General features: G+C 51.3%; 2 protein-coding genes, 1 long non-coding RNA gene and 1 other non-coding gene across 4 annotated transcripts in view; 3 read left to right on the top strand and 1 right to left on the bottom strand.

Moving 5' to 3' along the window:
• ZNF322 (zinc finger protein 322) overlaps positions 1-2,461 on the top strand; it is a 5,519-nt gene extending 3,058 nt beyond the window's left edge. Inside the window, exon 3 of the mRNA XM_025040837.1 lies at positions 2,302-2,461. Coding sequence (XP_024896605.1) covers positions 2,302-2,461 — 160 coding nt within the window. The remainder of the gene's footprint in view (positions 1-2,301) is intronic.
• An 812-nt stretch (positions 2,462-3,273) lies between these two features.
• Positions 3,274-5,429, bottom strand: ABT1 (activator of basal transcription 1). The gene is made up of 3 exons (XM_006923462.3): positions 5,139-5,429; positions 4,244-4,446; positions 3,274-4,097 (listed from the first exon to the last, which is right to left on the bottom strand). The coding sequence occupies exons 1-3, from the start codon at positions 5,377-5,379 to the stop codon at positions 3,717-3,719; spliced, it is 825 nt and encodes a 274-aa protein (XP_006923524.1). The 5' UTR covers positions 5,380-5,429; the 3' UTR covers positions 3,274-3,716.
• A 638-nt stretch (positions 5,430-6,067) lies between these two features.
• LOC112472154 lies at positions 6,068-6,925 on the top strand. Its single transcript, XR_003043565.1, has 2 exons — positions 6,068-6,144; positions 6,288-6,925. It is a non-coding gene; the product is annotated as an uncharacterized LOC112472154 (long non-coding RNA).
• A 4,395-nt stretch (positions 6,926-11,320) lies between these two features.
• TRNAA-AGC lies at positions 11,321-11,393 on the top strand. Its single transcript has one exon. It is a non-coding gene; the product is annotated as a tRNA-Ala (tRNA).
• Positions 11,394-12,177: the final 784 nt, after the last annotated feature.

Here is a 12,177-nt window from a genome sequence, read left to right on the forward strand (position 1 = left end):
TAATGGTTGCTATCTTTTTAAAACTTGGAAACCCAATAAAGGAAGGGACCGTGATTGTGTAGACAGTGTGGCATGTGTTACTGTCAGGGACAGGCGTACATTGACTCTGTCTTTGAGTCTCTTTGTTCTGGGCTGGCCCGGGGCCTGGGTGCTGGGAGTAGCCGAGGACACTGGCCGGTCGTGAGAGCGACGCAGCGGGGCAGTGGGTCTGGGTGGGACGCTCCACTCACCCCTCACCCCTCCCGGCCGGCCTCGCAGAGGCGACACTCAGCTTCTCCCCTAGTGCGAGGCGAGGCCCTTCCGCAAAGGCTCCCCTTCCCTAAAACGTCTTCCAGAGCGTCCCTGGTACTTGCAAGTTCTGCCTGAGAGGGTCGCTCTCTTCCACTCAGAAACGCAATTTCCTGGACGAGAGTGGCAGGGCTGCCAGTGTCCACATTTTCGCGACTTCATTTCTCTTGTCAGTGATGAGACAGTCGCATCAGCTCCCGCAGAACGGCTGAGGGAAGACTGAAGGGCCTGCGCGGGCAGAGGAACACGCAGCGCCGCCTTAGAGCGGGGAGCCAGACTTCCTGATTTTGACCATCCTGACTCCGAAGCTGGCGTTTTTAACTCCATTACCCTCCTCTTTATAGCAAAGTCAGCCCCGTAATGATATGCCTTTCGTTTGTTTCAGTTCTGCCAAGGAAAGAGAATACTATTTATTCCCAGGGAAAGGACTGCAGTCACCACAATATAAGGTATTTATTTGGCTTGGCATGTAGGATTCTAAATGCTGGAAGGGCAGAGCAGTTGGCAGATTGATCAGAGGTTTAAGGATAGGCACTTATCTCCAGTTTAATGATAGTTTGTATCTTTCACATTCTCTGTAAGTAATCAATCCAGGGGTCTCTAAAGACACTTCTGAGGGACTTTCCCCCCTCAGATTAAGACACTTGACATACTTGACCCCTGCAGTGTTTGGGAGTCTGGACTGGTGCATAAGTACTTTGCCGCCAGTCTAGGTCTTCTGGTTCACCTCAGCAGATGCTTGAACTCCAGGGAGCGTTGGCCTTTGGACTCGCGGAGGTGGCCAACTGCTGCTTTGGATGTCACTCTAAGCTTTGATCCTGGTGACTGGCTGACCTTGGTGATCTTAGGGGCAGTGGATATAGCTCATAGTGATAATAAGGACTCTGATTCTAGGGTTTTTTTTTTCTTTTTTCTTTTAGCCAACAGATCCTGGAAGTTTATTCAATCAGATGTTTTAGTTTTCATAAATAGCTCTTACGCCATTAAAGTTGCCCAGTGTGATAGAACACACAAGATGTACTTGTTTCTTTTTGGTGAAAGTCATGCGTATCGCTGGCATGTTTGATAACTGTCACACTGAGGTAGTGTGGGTGTGTGGCGTGGTGGTGAAAGTTCGTCTTACGACTCCTTGTTAGAACGTGCAGAAGGGGACAGAGCTGCTGTCACTGGCGGGGTAACGACTTGACCCTTTCAACTAATCTCACTGGTAACTGTCTCTAGTCTTCAAGTAAACTGAGAACGGACCGTCCCTCAAGCTGAGAACTTTGGGGGTAAGAAACAGGTCTGAGGGCTTCGAACCGTGGGGAAAAGGTGTTGGTGTTATTCATATAGCATGACCTGAGGTTGGGGAGGACCACTTGGGAGCCTGCAGCCCACACTGGAAGGTAGCTTCTGGGATGGATGGAGGTTGTCCTGCAACAGTGCCAACCTAGATCTACCTCAGGTAAGTAGTTAAGAGTAACTTTCAAGATTTCAGACCAAATGGGACACTTGTATTCAATGTATCCTATGCTTTAATGTTTTTGTTTTCCCTTAATTCTTAAATAAACATTTGTTCTGAAGAACTCTGCTTTTGCCTCAACTGTACTAAGAAAAAGCATTTCCTGTAAACTTGTATTAGAATAAAGCAGATATTCAAGAATCCTTTCACGGTAGACATGTACATCAGACCATCACAATGTACACTTGGAATAGCTTACAGTTTTGTCAGTTATACCTCGATATAGCTGAAAAAGAGGATAAAGTGGCTGTTCATGTGGCCTTGAGGCCACTGTACTGCCTAGAACTCTAGGGGTATCTGATGCCAAGGCGGAGGGAGTGAAACCTGAGTTATCTGCTCGTCTCCAGGCAGAGGGTCCTTTGGGAGCCTCCGCACCACGTGACGTGAGTAACACACGGGAGAGTATGGTTTTTACTGACCATAGTTGGCGGCAGAATCCAGTTACCACCAGTGCTCCACTGATGACCTGTGTGGAGTCCGGCACCCTTGCTGGTCACAGACCACGGTGTTAGGCAGAGGACACCTGGGACGATACTGGCCTCTGTGGTAGCTGTTCTGCTCGACGTGCCCTCCCTGCGTCGCTCCCCGGGCGGGGGCGCCAGCAAGCCCTCGGTGAGCATGGAGACCTGGGCTGTGAGCGGGGACGTTGGCCGCCGCCTCCAGCATGCCTGAAGGATAGGAGGTTCTACTGAGAAACACACCTCGCGGATGCGCTGGGTGGACGGCGTAGTCCAGGCGTGACTGAGTTCCCAGGGGACTCTCTCTCCTGCCACTCAGGTTTACAGGGTTCCTCACCAGGTAAACAGATGGGGGCTGAGGTCTGTGCGTGGACAGGCAGGGGAGAGTAGAGAGCCCCTCAGCCAACACTTTGTGTATCTGACAGCCACACTGATCGTGCAGTCTAGCTTCTTCTGCAAGAACTGAACTGAGACTGGGGTCGGAGCACCCACTACCTCCTGGGCTTCACCCACCTTTGCAATGGGGTGAACCCAACACTCCATCCCTGGAGCTCTGTCACTGTAGTGCACCAGGCTCTTTCAGACTTCTGTTCACTTTTCAGAAACGAGCTGAAAAGTGACCCATGTCTGAAGACTGTCAGGCATCAGCTCCACACTGAGGGCACCGCTCGCCTCCCAGAGAGCATCAGCCATACCCTCCCACGGCCCCCTTACACGTCTGCGATGCCTGAGGAACCGCTATGCTGATTCCTTCAATACCTGTCTTTTTCTAGTGGTCCGTAGACTCTTGATGCCAAGGGCCATGTGTTATTACGGACTGACCCTCCCGCGCTCAGATGGTGACTAAGTGCTGAATTAGATACTGACTGGGACAATGGCTAAGAAGTTAGACAGAAAAGGGTCCAGGTGGAACAGGGAGGTTCTGAGACCAGAGCAGGAGATGGAGCGAAGGTGAGCAAATGGGTTACAAGGAGATAGAAGCTGGAACTTACCCACAACCCCTGCTCTCGCCCATAACTACAGAGGCATTTTTAAAATATTTTTTCTATAAATACATTTGGAAGGTGGCTCCCAAGCCAGGTGCACCCCTTTAACCCATGTCCCTGTTAATCTAAATAAAATGATGTTGCTGCTGCCTAGACTAACCATTACCTCTAGCTCGATGGAAGGCTCTTCCTGGGGCCAGGAAGTGGGATTTTTAGAGGGCCCCAATGGGCGGCAGGCAGGCAGTCAAGACTCAAACAAGAAAAAAGAGGTATCTGTAATAGTCATAATCACGCTAATATGAATTAGGTGCTTCAGCCAGGCATACATAGGGGTTGGAAAGGTGAGGAGGCCCCGCAAAATGTCTATGTCTGGGCACTCACCCGAGACTCTGGTCTGAGAAACACAATAAAATGTGTGCCTGTGTAGTCGTCAGTGGACAGAGGCTGGGCTGGGCTACGAGGTGGAAGGGGCCTTTCTGCCCCTCAAGAGTCCCTAACCAGTGAGGTTTCCTCCACGGTCTCTGATGGTGGTGGGGCTCCGAAGATCCTGGCAAGGAGCCCTCGGTTGGAGCGGGCCTGGTCCTGGGCATTGGCCAAGCGAGCGCGTTCACGACCCCCTGGCCGAGCTGCCTTCCGGGCCCTCAGCTCCTGCTCGGTAGGACGCTGGGCAAAGGCCCAGGAGCTGTTCGGGCGGGTAGAGTCCCCATCGGCGGCAAGGAAGCGCTGCCCACGCTCCACACTTCGAAGATAGAAGTCAGTCTCACGTTTGGCCTGGGCAACCTCGGCCCTCAGGCGCTGCCTGCGCACCTGGCGCTCAAAAGCAAGATGCTCGCTGAGGTGGGACCAGGTGAATCGGTGCAGGTACTGCAGACAGGAAAACAAGAAAAGATCTGAGCAGGGCAGGCATGGAGAGAAAACGGGAGGGAGCAGGGCCAACAAGAGGTCACAGAGGTGCCTGGGCTGGGGCTGGGAAGGTGGGGTGACAGGTGCAGACAAGCCTAGCTCCTCACCTTCAGGTTCCACAGGTCGTAACGGAAGGGGCTGCGTCTGCGGGCGCCCATGGGCGTGTTGTGCAGACTGGCCGCCACACGCTTGGCTATCCGCTTGTCCCGGAACTCCACCCAGCCCTCGGTGTAGTCCTTGCTGTACTTGGACCGCTTTTTTCCTCCTGTGGCCGCGGCTGCTGCCTTCTTCTTGCGCCTCACGAAGCCGTCTGGCACCCAAGACAGAGCAGTGGTCAAGGAGACTGAAGCACCACCCAATCCAGCCCTGCCTGTGGCCAGGACTTTATCTCAAGGTCTTTTCTCTGCAAAGTCCACCCTTTCTCCCTATGTCTAACTCAATCCTTTCCTCAACGTCGACTCCTGTCAAAATATAAACGGAGCCGCTTTAAGATGGAGCCAGAGCTACCATCCCAGAGAAAATGCCCTGTTTCTTACGCCTCAAACCTTTGGAATGTTAAACCAGCAAAATAACCTTTGGAATGGGCCTGAAGCAGCACTGTGACTCCGAGAACGGTTTGCAAAGATAACAAGAAAGCAGATATTACTGCCGGACTGATGGCTACTGGATTGGAAATTAAAAACGTCATTTAGCATCAGCATCACTGTTAGCTTTTCTGCACCAACAGCAATGTAACTGTTCGTCTTCCCCTCTCCTAATCTGAACACCATTTGTCTCCTAATCAGAACACTGTCTGGGCTTGTGCCTGAATGAGTTCTTCCCCAATAGCCATTCTTCGATCTCAAATAAATGCCAGTCAACCCTAACTCTGAAAAGTCTTTATTAAAATCCAAGGCAGCTCTCCGAGAACAGGCCTACAGCGCTACGGCCCCACTGCGGCCCTAGGAGACCTGCACACTACCGACCTGCCTACCCCTCCGCGCCTGGGACCCCCGCACTTACCCTCGGGCTGGAAAAAGACGCGCCCCACCTCGCCGTAGGCGCTGAGAAGGTTCCGTACGTGCAAAGGCCGAAAGCGGGGCGGGAGGTGGCCCAGGTACACGATGCCCGGCACCACTCGCTTCTTGGCGCCGCCGGCGGCTTCTTCGGATTCGTCCTGCTCCTTCTCCGCCTCTTGTTCCGGGTCTCCCCCTTCTAGAGGCTCCTGCTCCGCGGCCTCCTTCTCTGACTCCTCTGCCTCCATGCTTGCCGAAACGTGAAGCGCGACAGCCGTAAAGCGCCGCGCCGTCTGACGCGCGCTCTGTGCGACAGCCTGCGGCTCGGAGGCGGGGCCGACGCGGGTGGGTGGAGACTGGGAGGAGCGGGCGGGGCCAGGCGGCGCGCGGAGGGCGGAGGTAGGTCGCAGGTCAGCGGGAGGTTCAAACCCGAGAGTGGATCAGAGAGGCTCAGGAAAGCGGAAGGGGTCCCCAAGTGTAAGGCGCGCTACGGCACACCTGTGACCTCCAGGAGATGGCACGCGGCAGGTTTTCCGGGAGTTTTGGAAGTCGGGGAAGGTTTTTGTGTAGTCTAGGACCAAAATAGCATTTTACACAAGGGACCCAGTTGTGACCTTCTAAAGTTAATTTAAATTTCACTTTTTTACAGGGTTTGAGTTTTGAAATTTTAATTGTTCAAATTTTAACTTAAAAAGTTTTGAACATTTTTAAATTTAGGTTTTGAAAAGGTAGTTTAACTTTGCAAACATAGGTTCTGAAATTTTCATTAGATTTTTTGAAATAATCAGTTGTGAACTTTAAAATATTTTTTTAATTTGATTTTGTGAATAAGATGTCTTAAAATGTAAATATGTGACATTTCTTTTATTATAAAAGATGATTTGGTGCCTATTACACATTTGTACTGATACATGATGCATTTTATATTTATATCATAGATACTCAGACAACAGCTGGAGTGTTGCCTTGAGAGTAAGATGGGATCTAGTGCCCAATTGGATAAACATAAACAAGTAGGAGTATTTTTTAAATGTAGAATGTGCGAGAGTATTTGTAAGATCGTTACATCTCTTAACTCGTTTAATTAAAGCAAATCGCCCATTCGTTTTGGATAAATATGGATTTGTGGTTCACACTTTCTGCTCTTGCCTTCCAGAGAAAGACCTTGATTCTCTGGCAGCAGCTACTTGGGCGGCTGGAATAATCCCTGGACTCAGACCAGCATGGACCCTCTTTAGAAACTCTGAGTATCTTCATTTCTGCCGTCAGACAATACATCAGTTCCACCTTCCACCATATCTCATTTGACCTTTAGATGACCTCTGCCCTGTCTCCCCAAGTCTTTTCCCATACCCCTCTCTGACCCTATCTCTGACTGTCAATGCCAGTGGAATGAACTTTTAAAAATACAAATCTAAATGGTTAACCACAATCAGTGATCAACTTTAAGGCCTACCTCTTGCCCTCAGGCTCAACAAAAAAGTCCTCAAATGTTTATCCCCAAAGAATAAAAATGTCCTTTTTCGCAGGTGATGCATTCTTTCAATCTCAAGAAGTCCTACCCCCAAACAGAGGCAGAACCACCAATTTGGTTCCTTTTACTCCATTTTGGCATAATCTCTCTTTTCAGACTCAAGTCCCTTTCTATGAAAAAAAAGGAGTTTTATATTGTTAAGCTGCCACCAGTGGCTAATAAAGTAAACAAACCTGTTGAGGAGATGGAGCAGTGTTTTACAGGCAAAGACAAAGGTGGACAGTGAAAAAATGTCAGTAAATAAAAAAAAATTAGCTCTTCCCGGAGCGGCTATCTAATCCTTCGCCTAACCCTCACTCCAGATGCGCCCCACCCTCCTCTGCTCATCCAGATGCCCTCCCATTCACCCAGCTGGCCCTCGCCTCTATTTACTCCTTTTTCTACGTCATTTACTGCTTTCGGATGTATTACGCGATTCACCTTTTAAGTTTATGACATCTTTTCCATTCTGAAAACATAACTGACTCGAGGACAAGCATCTTCATGTAACATTAACTTAGGCATGTCCCTAGATGGGTCCTTCTTCTTGGGGACAGCCAGTTACCGTTTATTGAGTGAATAAGTCAAGTTCTTAAATTGAGGACATCATCCTAATAGAAGCACAGGCATAAATTAAATTTGATGGAAGGAGAAAGAAAAGGTATTGACCAATACTGGTTCCCAGGTAAAGGTGAATTGGCATCAGGACTCAGCAGCCAGGATATGCTGAAGAAGGCATGGCCAGGTCCAACAGGGCACAGCACGTTCCTGGGACCATAGGTGAAGTGTCTGAGATGCTGGCAACACTAGGAGACGCTGCCTTATTCAGTCTTGTGTAGCTGTGACCCACCCCAGGAGCTGTTTGCTCTCTTATGGCCACACTGGGCTGTTAAAGGCGCTGTGTGCAGGGCGCACCATGACCACGCGGTGGCGCTCCTGGACCACCCTTTTTCCTTGCGGTCCTGCCTGCCTGCCACCACCCTCCCTGGAGGTAAACTTACTGGTCCCAGTTGGCGCTGCCTCTCAGCGCTGATCTAATGACTCGTACTTGGAGGCTGAATCCCTCGATTGGGGCTTGCAAAGTCTGGCCTTGTAAAGTGTCAAGGCCAAGTATGTTCTCTGGGATTGGGGACACGAAACCCTCACGCTGAGGAGTGGGGAGCACCCAACTTGCAGAAAGTCTTGGCCATTAGAGTCTGGCCTCCATAGCTGTGTGGAGCACTGAGGAGGGCAGAGAATTTCTGCGGATTACCCTGTAGCAGTTAGGGCGCGTTCAGCGCCGGCGTTAGCCAAAGTGGCTGTCCTCTGTTTATTTCTGGGCAGCTAATGAGAGGTGAGTTCCACGTGAGCTCCCCGGTTGCCCCTGTGGCCCTCACCGGAGGACGATCTTGGTCTTCATCCTATTCTGGGGCGAGACTGTCCGTGATCCCACCAGCACGGCACTAGGCAGACCACCAGCCTTTGCTCGAGGCCAGGTCGGCACGTTTGCTCGCTGGTACCTTCGCACACCTCTCTCTGCTCTGCACCCCCGCCCCCCGCGCCCCCTTCCTTTTCCTCTGAGCTCCGAGTCTTCCCCGCAGCTCGGTCACGGCGGACAGTCATGGGACGAGTATGTGCCTGCAGCCAGGCGCGGGAGATTACGTCACGTGCTCGGCCAGGTCGGGACAATGGAATGTTCTCCAGACCCGGCACGTGGGAGGCAGGGGAGGCGTGTGAATGGAAAAGTACCGCTGTTTACAAATTCTTCGCCCTTAGATAAACCTCCAAGGGAAAATTCATAGCAACTATGAAATGCTGCGTTCGGATACTCTCTTGATTTCACTTTTAGTTCAACTGAAAGACAAAGTGAGGTCCGTTCCTCCGTGCTGATCAAAGCTGACTCGCAGGCGATGGTGGGGTGAATGTTCCCGCTACAGTGAACGTTTCTGTGCAGTGGGCCCTTCTTCTGTCTTTCTCTCAAACTGCTTAAAGCAAACTTCTCTGCCTTTTTGATTGTCAATATTTTATCATCTTTACCTGGATGCCTAGGACAATGAATCTCTGGATAAACACCAAGACCCTGTGAGGGTTCAGGACGGGTCCCCCAAGGTGTGCCTCTGTGCTGTGTGGATCCTTTTGATCTAAAGACAACTTTAAACTTGGGCTCAAGAGAAACTCCTGCCCCTCCGTTATCCACCGGGAAGAACTGGAATTAGGGGCCTTGCCGGTAACAAGGTTATGGGAGGTAACCTTCTGGCCCACCTGTAGGGCAGGAGAAGCTCCTGTTTACTGAGCATCTCTTCTAACCACGACTCTGAGGCCCCCAGGGCACCGTACTTCACCCGGCTCACGCTCCCTTTCCACCTCTCTACCTCCCCTGCATGTGGGGGCTTCTGGCTCTCTCAAGTGTGCCGGGTTCCAGTACGTACGCAGGTATAAAATTGGCTCATTTTCTCATGCTAATCTGCCTCATGTCTTTGATATGGTTTCCAGGCAGGAAAAGCAAGAGGGAGGTGGAAACTATTCCTCCCCTACAACGATTTCCTACCGCCAACGTGGCCTTGACTAACAAGAGAAGCAATGGCCCAGTCTGACTGTGTTTCACACCACAGGCTGGGGATGGGGAGGAAGCGGATTCTGTCCCCTTTCTCATCCTGACACGGGCCTGCTCTAAGTCCCGCGTGTGGAGAGGGCGCAGGCCGGCGGGCTCCGCGGGGTTGCCGGTGCAAACTCGGGGTTGTGTCTGGGTGATGGCACCGCGAGGTTTATGACACTAGTCTCTACTTTGGATGTGTTCGAAACGGTCTCCAATAAACGGCTTCTTCAAAAATGACCAAGACGACAAACTGGACCCCCAAGGCCGCCACACAGCCAAATCTCCAATAAAATGGGAGACCGGGGGCAGTGTCCTTCTCGTCCCCACGCTTCTCCAGGAGCTCCACGTGGACGCCGCCGCTGGGCTGCCGGCCGTGCGCGGACGCGGCAGGGGACTGGGGGTGGGGGGCGTGAATGCCACCAGAGAAAAGTGCGAACGACGACTTCAGCGACCCGGCCGCCTTTCCCTAGAGCCAACCGCTTATTCGTCTATCCCGAACACAACTTGTGCGTGTAAATGAGGGCGTTACAAACCAAAACGGGCCCACTGGTTGCTGTCTCCTCTTTGCGCAGAAAGGGAGTATTCCCTCGATTGGTGAGGATCTAAATTTCATGAGTCCAGTTTTCAAAACTGCTGTTCTGCCGGCGGCATTCGAACCAGAGACCTAAGGCCGTCCCGTTGGGACACCTCCGTCCCCCGCTCGCCCAAGGGCTGCTGTCCAAGGGCGCCTGGTGGGGGTGTTGTGGAATCCTTCAAGCAGTGCCCGTGCAGATGGGTTCTGTTGATAATATTCATATTCACTTTAAAAGTACAACCCGAAGCAGTCTTCTTCCTTAAACACTGAATGTGATTCACATGACGATCTGGAGAGTTGGTTTCATGAGTTTATAAATATATAAAATTCATTGGGTTGTACATGTAAGACATTAGGGTATGACTCTGTACCCTAATATCTCCAGACAGAAACCGTACGGGGAACCCGTGTCCCTCTCCCAGCCCGGCGTATAATGTAGCTGCAGGGATTCCCCGGGATTAGGCCCGATTTCTTGCTCTCTCTCTGATTACCTCCTCCTTTTGTTCCCTAAAATGTCTAGGTTTGTTCAATCAATTTTAAGTTGCCCTAAATACAGACACCTTGGCTGGAGAGGGTCCCAGGTTTGTGAACAGAACGATACGCAGTGCATTTTGGGAACCACTGCGATTCTCCTTTGCAAGTCGAAGGGGAAATCATAACTCGAATGATGAAACATGGTGTGTGTGTGTGTGTGCGTGCGTGTGTGTGTGTGTGTGTGTTTGTGTGTGTGCGCGCGTGCGCGTTTTATATTATGTTGCATAATCATAGCGGATCAACTAAAGTAAAACAAAAATTCTTCCTTTTCCAAAGCAAATAATCAAATCGTTGTACACTCAGTTTCCTTATGCCTAAAGCGGAAACAGACACAATGGAGAATGTGCTAAAATATTGTCTGACCGTGAGGCAAAGGTGCAATGGCCGCAGTAAGGAGAAAGTATCTTAAGACCGAAAAACGATGCAGGCAACTCCAGAGCGTATAGTACAATTTATAATGGGGTTATTTACTCACAGGATGTAGGGTCGGAGAAGACAGACGCCCCAGCAGTCTGCACAGATAGTCCCCGCTAACAGACCCGTTACGGCAGGGGTCCCCAATGCCGGTACCGGTCCGCGGCCTGTTAGGAACCGGACCACACAGCAGGAGGTGAAGGGAGATTTGCAAGTACCGGGAAGGCCCCAGCTGAGCCTCATTGCTTGAGAAACGTGATTTTCCCTCCTGGATGTACCTGCGCTTTCTTCCGGTGCCCTGTTTCCGCCGGCGGATTCCCGCGTAAATAGACTCGAACCCATTTTCTAAGTCGTCTGTTTCCGCGGACTCCAAGCCCCGGGACACCTGCGCTCCGCGGACTCCTCCAGATAGGACTGGGCTCCGTGGAGCAGCTTACAGGTGGCGCCGTTCGATCACCATTGGTCCACAGTCCCGCTCTTTGTCCTATTTGCTGATACGGCTACTGCAAACGGCATCGCAAAATGCAGTTATTTCCAATCATTAAGGTGGCCGAGGAAGGGACGACGTCCTGCAGGGGCGGGGAATTAGCTCAAATGGTAGAGCGCTCGCTTAGCATGCGAGAGGTAGCGGGATCGATGCCCGCATTCTCCAGCTTTTTATTTTTATTTTTTTTAATGGACGTTTTCCCTTTGGTTTTTATTCCCATTCTCTTATAAATACTTTGCTGAAACGTTCTCAGTTAACACCGAGGGCCCATCTTATAACAGAGACGGCCATGCGGTCATGATTCACGCACTGGGGCTCATCACATAAGCTCCAGGCGGAAACAGGGTAGGCGAGGCTGAACCTTGGGGTTTCTCTCACGCTTTGCAGATTTCAGTAACAGCTGTGAAGCATGGGAAGGAAGGCGCAGATGTTGCCAGGCACAAAATCCTCAGACAACGCTCACTTTGATGTAATATCTTCGTAGCTGAGGACTCTACCATCGATATTCGGGATCACATTTCTGAGACAGGGCAGAAGTGGGATTGAGAATGTGTTTCATGAGATTGGCACCAAATTAGCAAATGCTTTCCATTGTTAAGAGAGCTCCACCTTTCCATCCCCGACGCAGGTAGGAAACGATATCCATTTTCCCCTTGCTTATTCGTTCTTCTTCTAAAGTGTTTCTTCTCTTGCGTGCTCCTCAAAGCCTTGCAGCACATTAAAATCACCTGGGAGCCTTTCCAACTCCCCACGCGGGGGTCCCCGCTGCGAAGAGACCGGAGCAGCGGCAGCTCTGACACCCAACTTTTCTCAGCCGGGGGGAGAACCACCGTCACTTAATTAAAAGGGACGGGGCTTGTGCGGCGGAACTTTGTCCCCCACCGCGGGGCGTTGAGCGTCACCTGGAAAAATCCTCCCGGCGACGCCGGACGCGGCCCGGCAGGGGGCG

This window comes from Pteropus alecto, unplaced genomic scaffold (genome assembly GCF_000325575.1).
Source record: "Pteropus alecto unplaced genomic scaffold, ASM32557v1 scaffold49, whole genome shotgun sequence".
Lineage (NCBI taxonomy): Eukaryota > Metazoa > Chordata > Mammalia > Chiroptera > Pteropodidae > Pteropus > Pteropus alecto.

Excerpts from the sequence above, each read along its gene's own strand:
- ABT1 (XM_006923462.3), bottom strand. The coding sequence starts at position 5,379 with ATGGAGGCAGAGGAGTCAGAGAAGGAGGCCGCGGAGCAGGAGCCTCTA. Across the intron at positions 4,447-5,138 it reads CGTCTTTTTCCAGCCCGAGG|ACGGCTTCGTGAGGCGCAAG; the intron begins GTAAGTGCGGGG and ends CTTGGGTGCCAG. Across the intron at positions 4,098-4,243 it reads ACGACCTGTGGAACCTGAAG|TACCTGCACCGATTCACCTG; the intron begins GTGAGGAGCTAG and ends TCCTGTCTGCAG.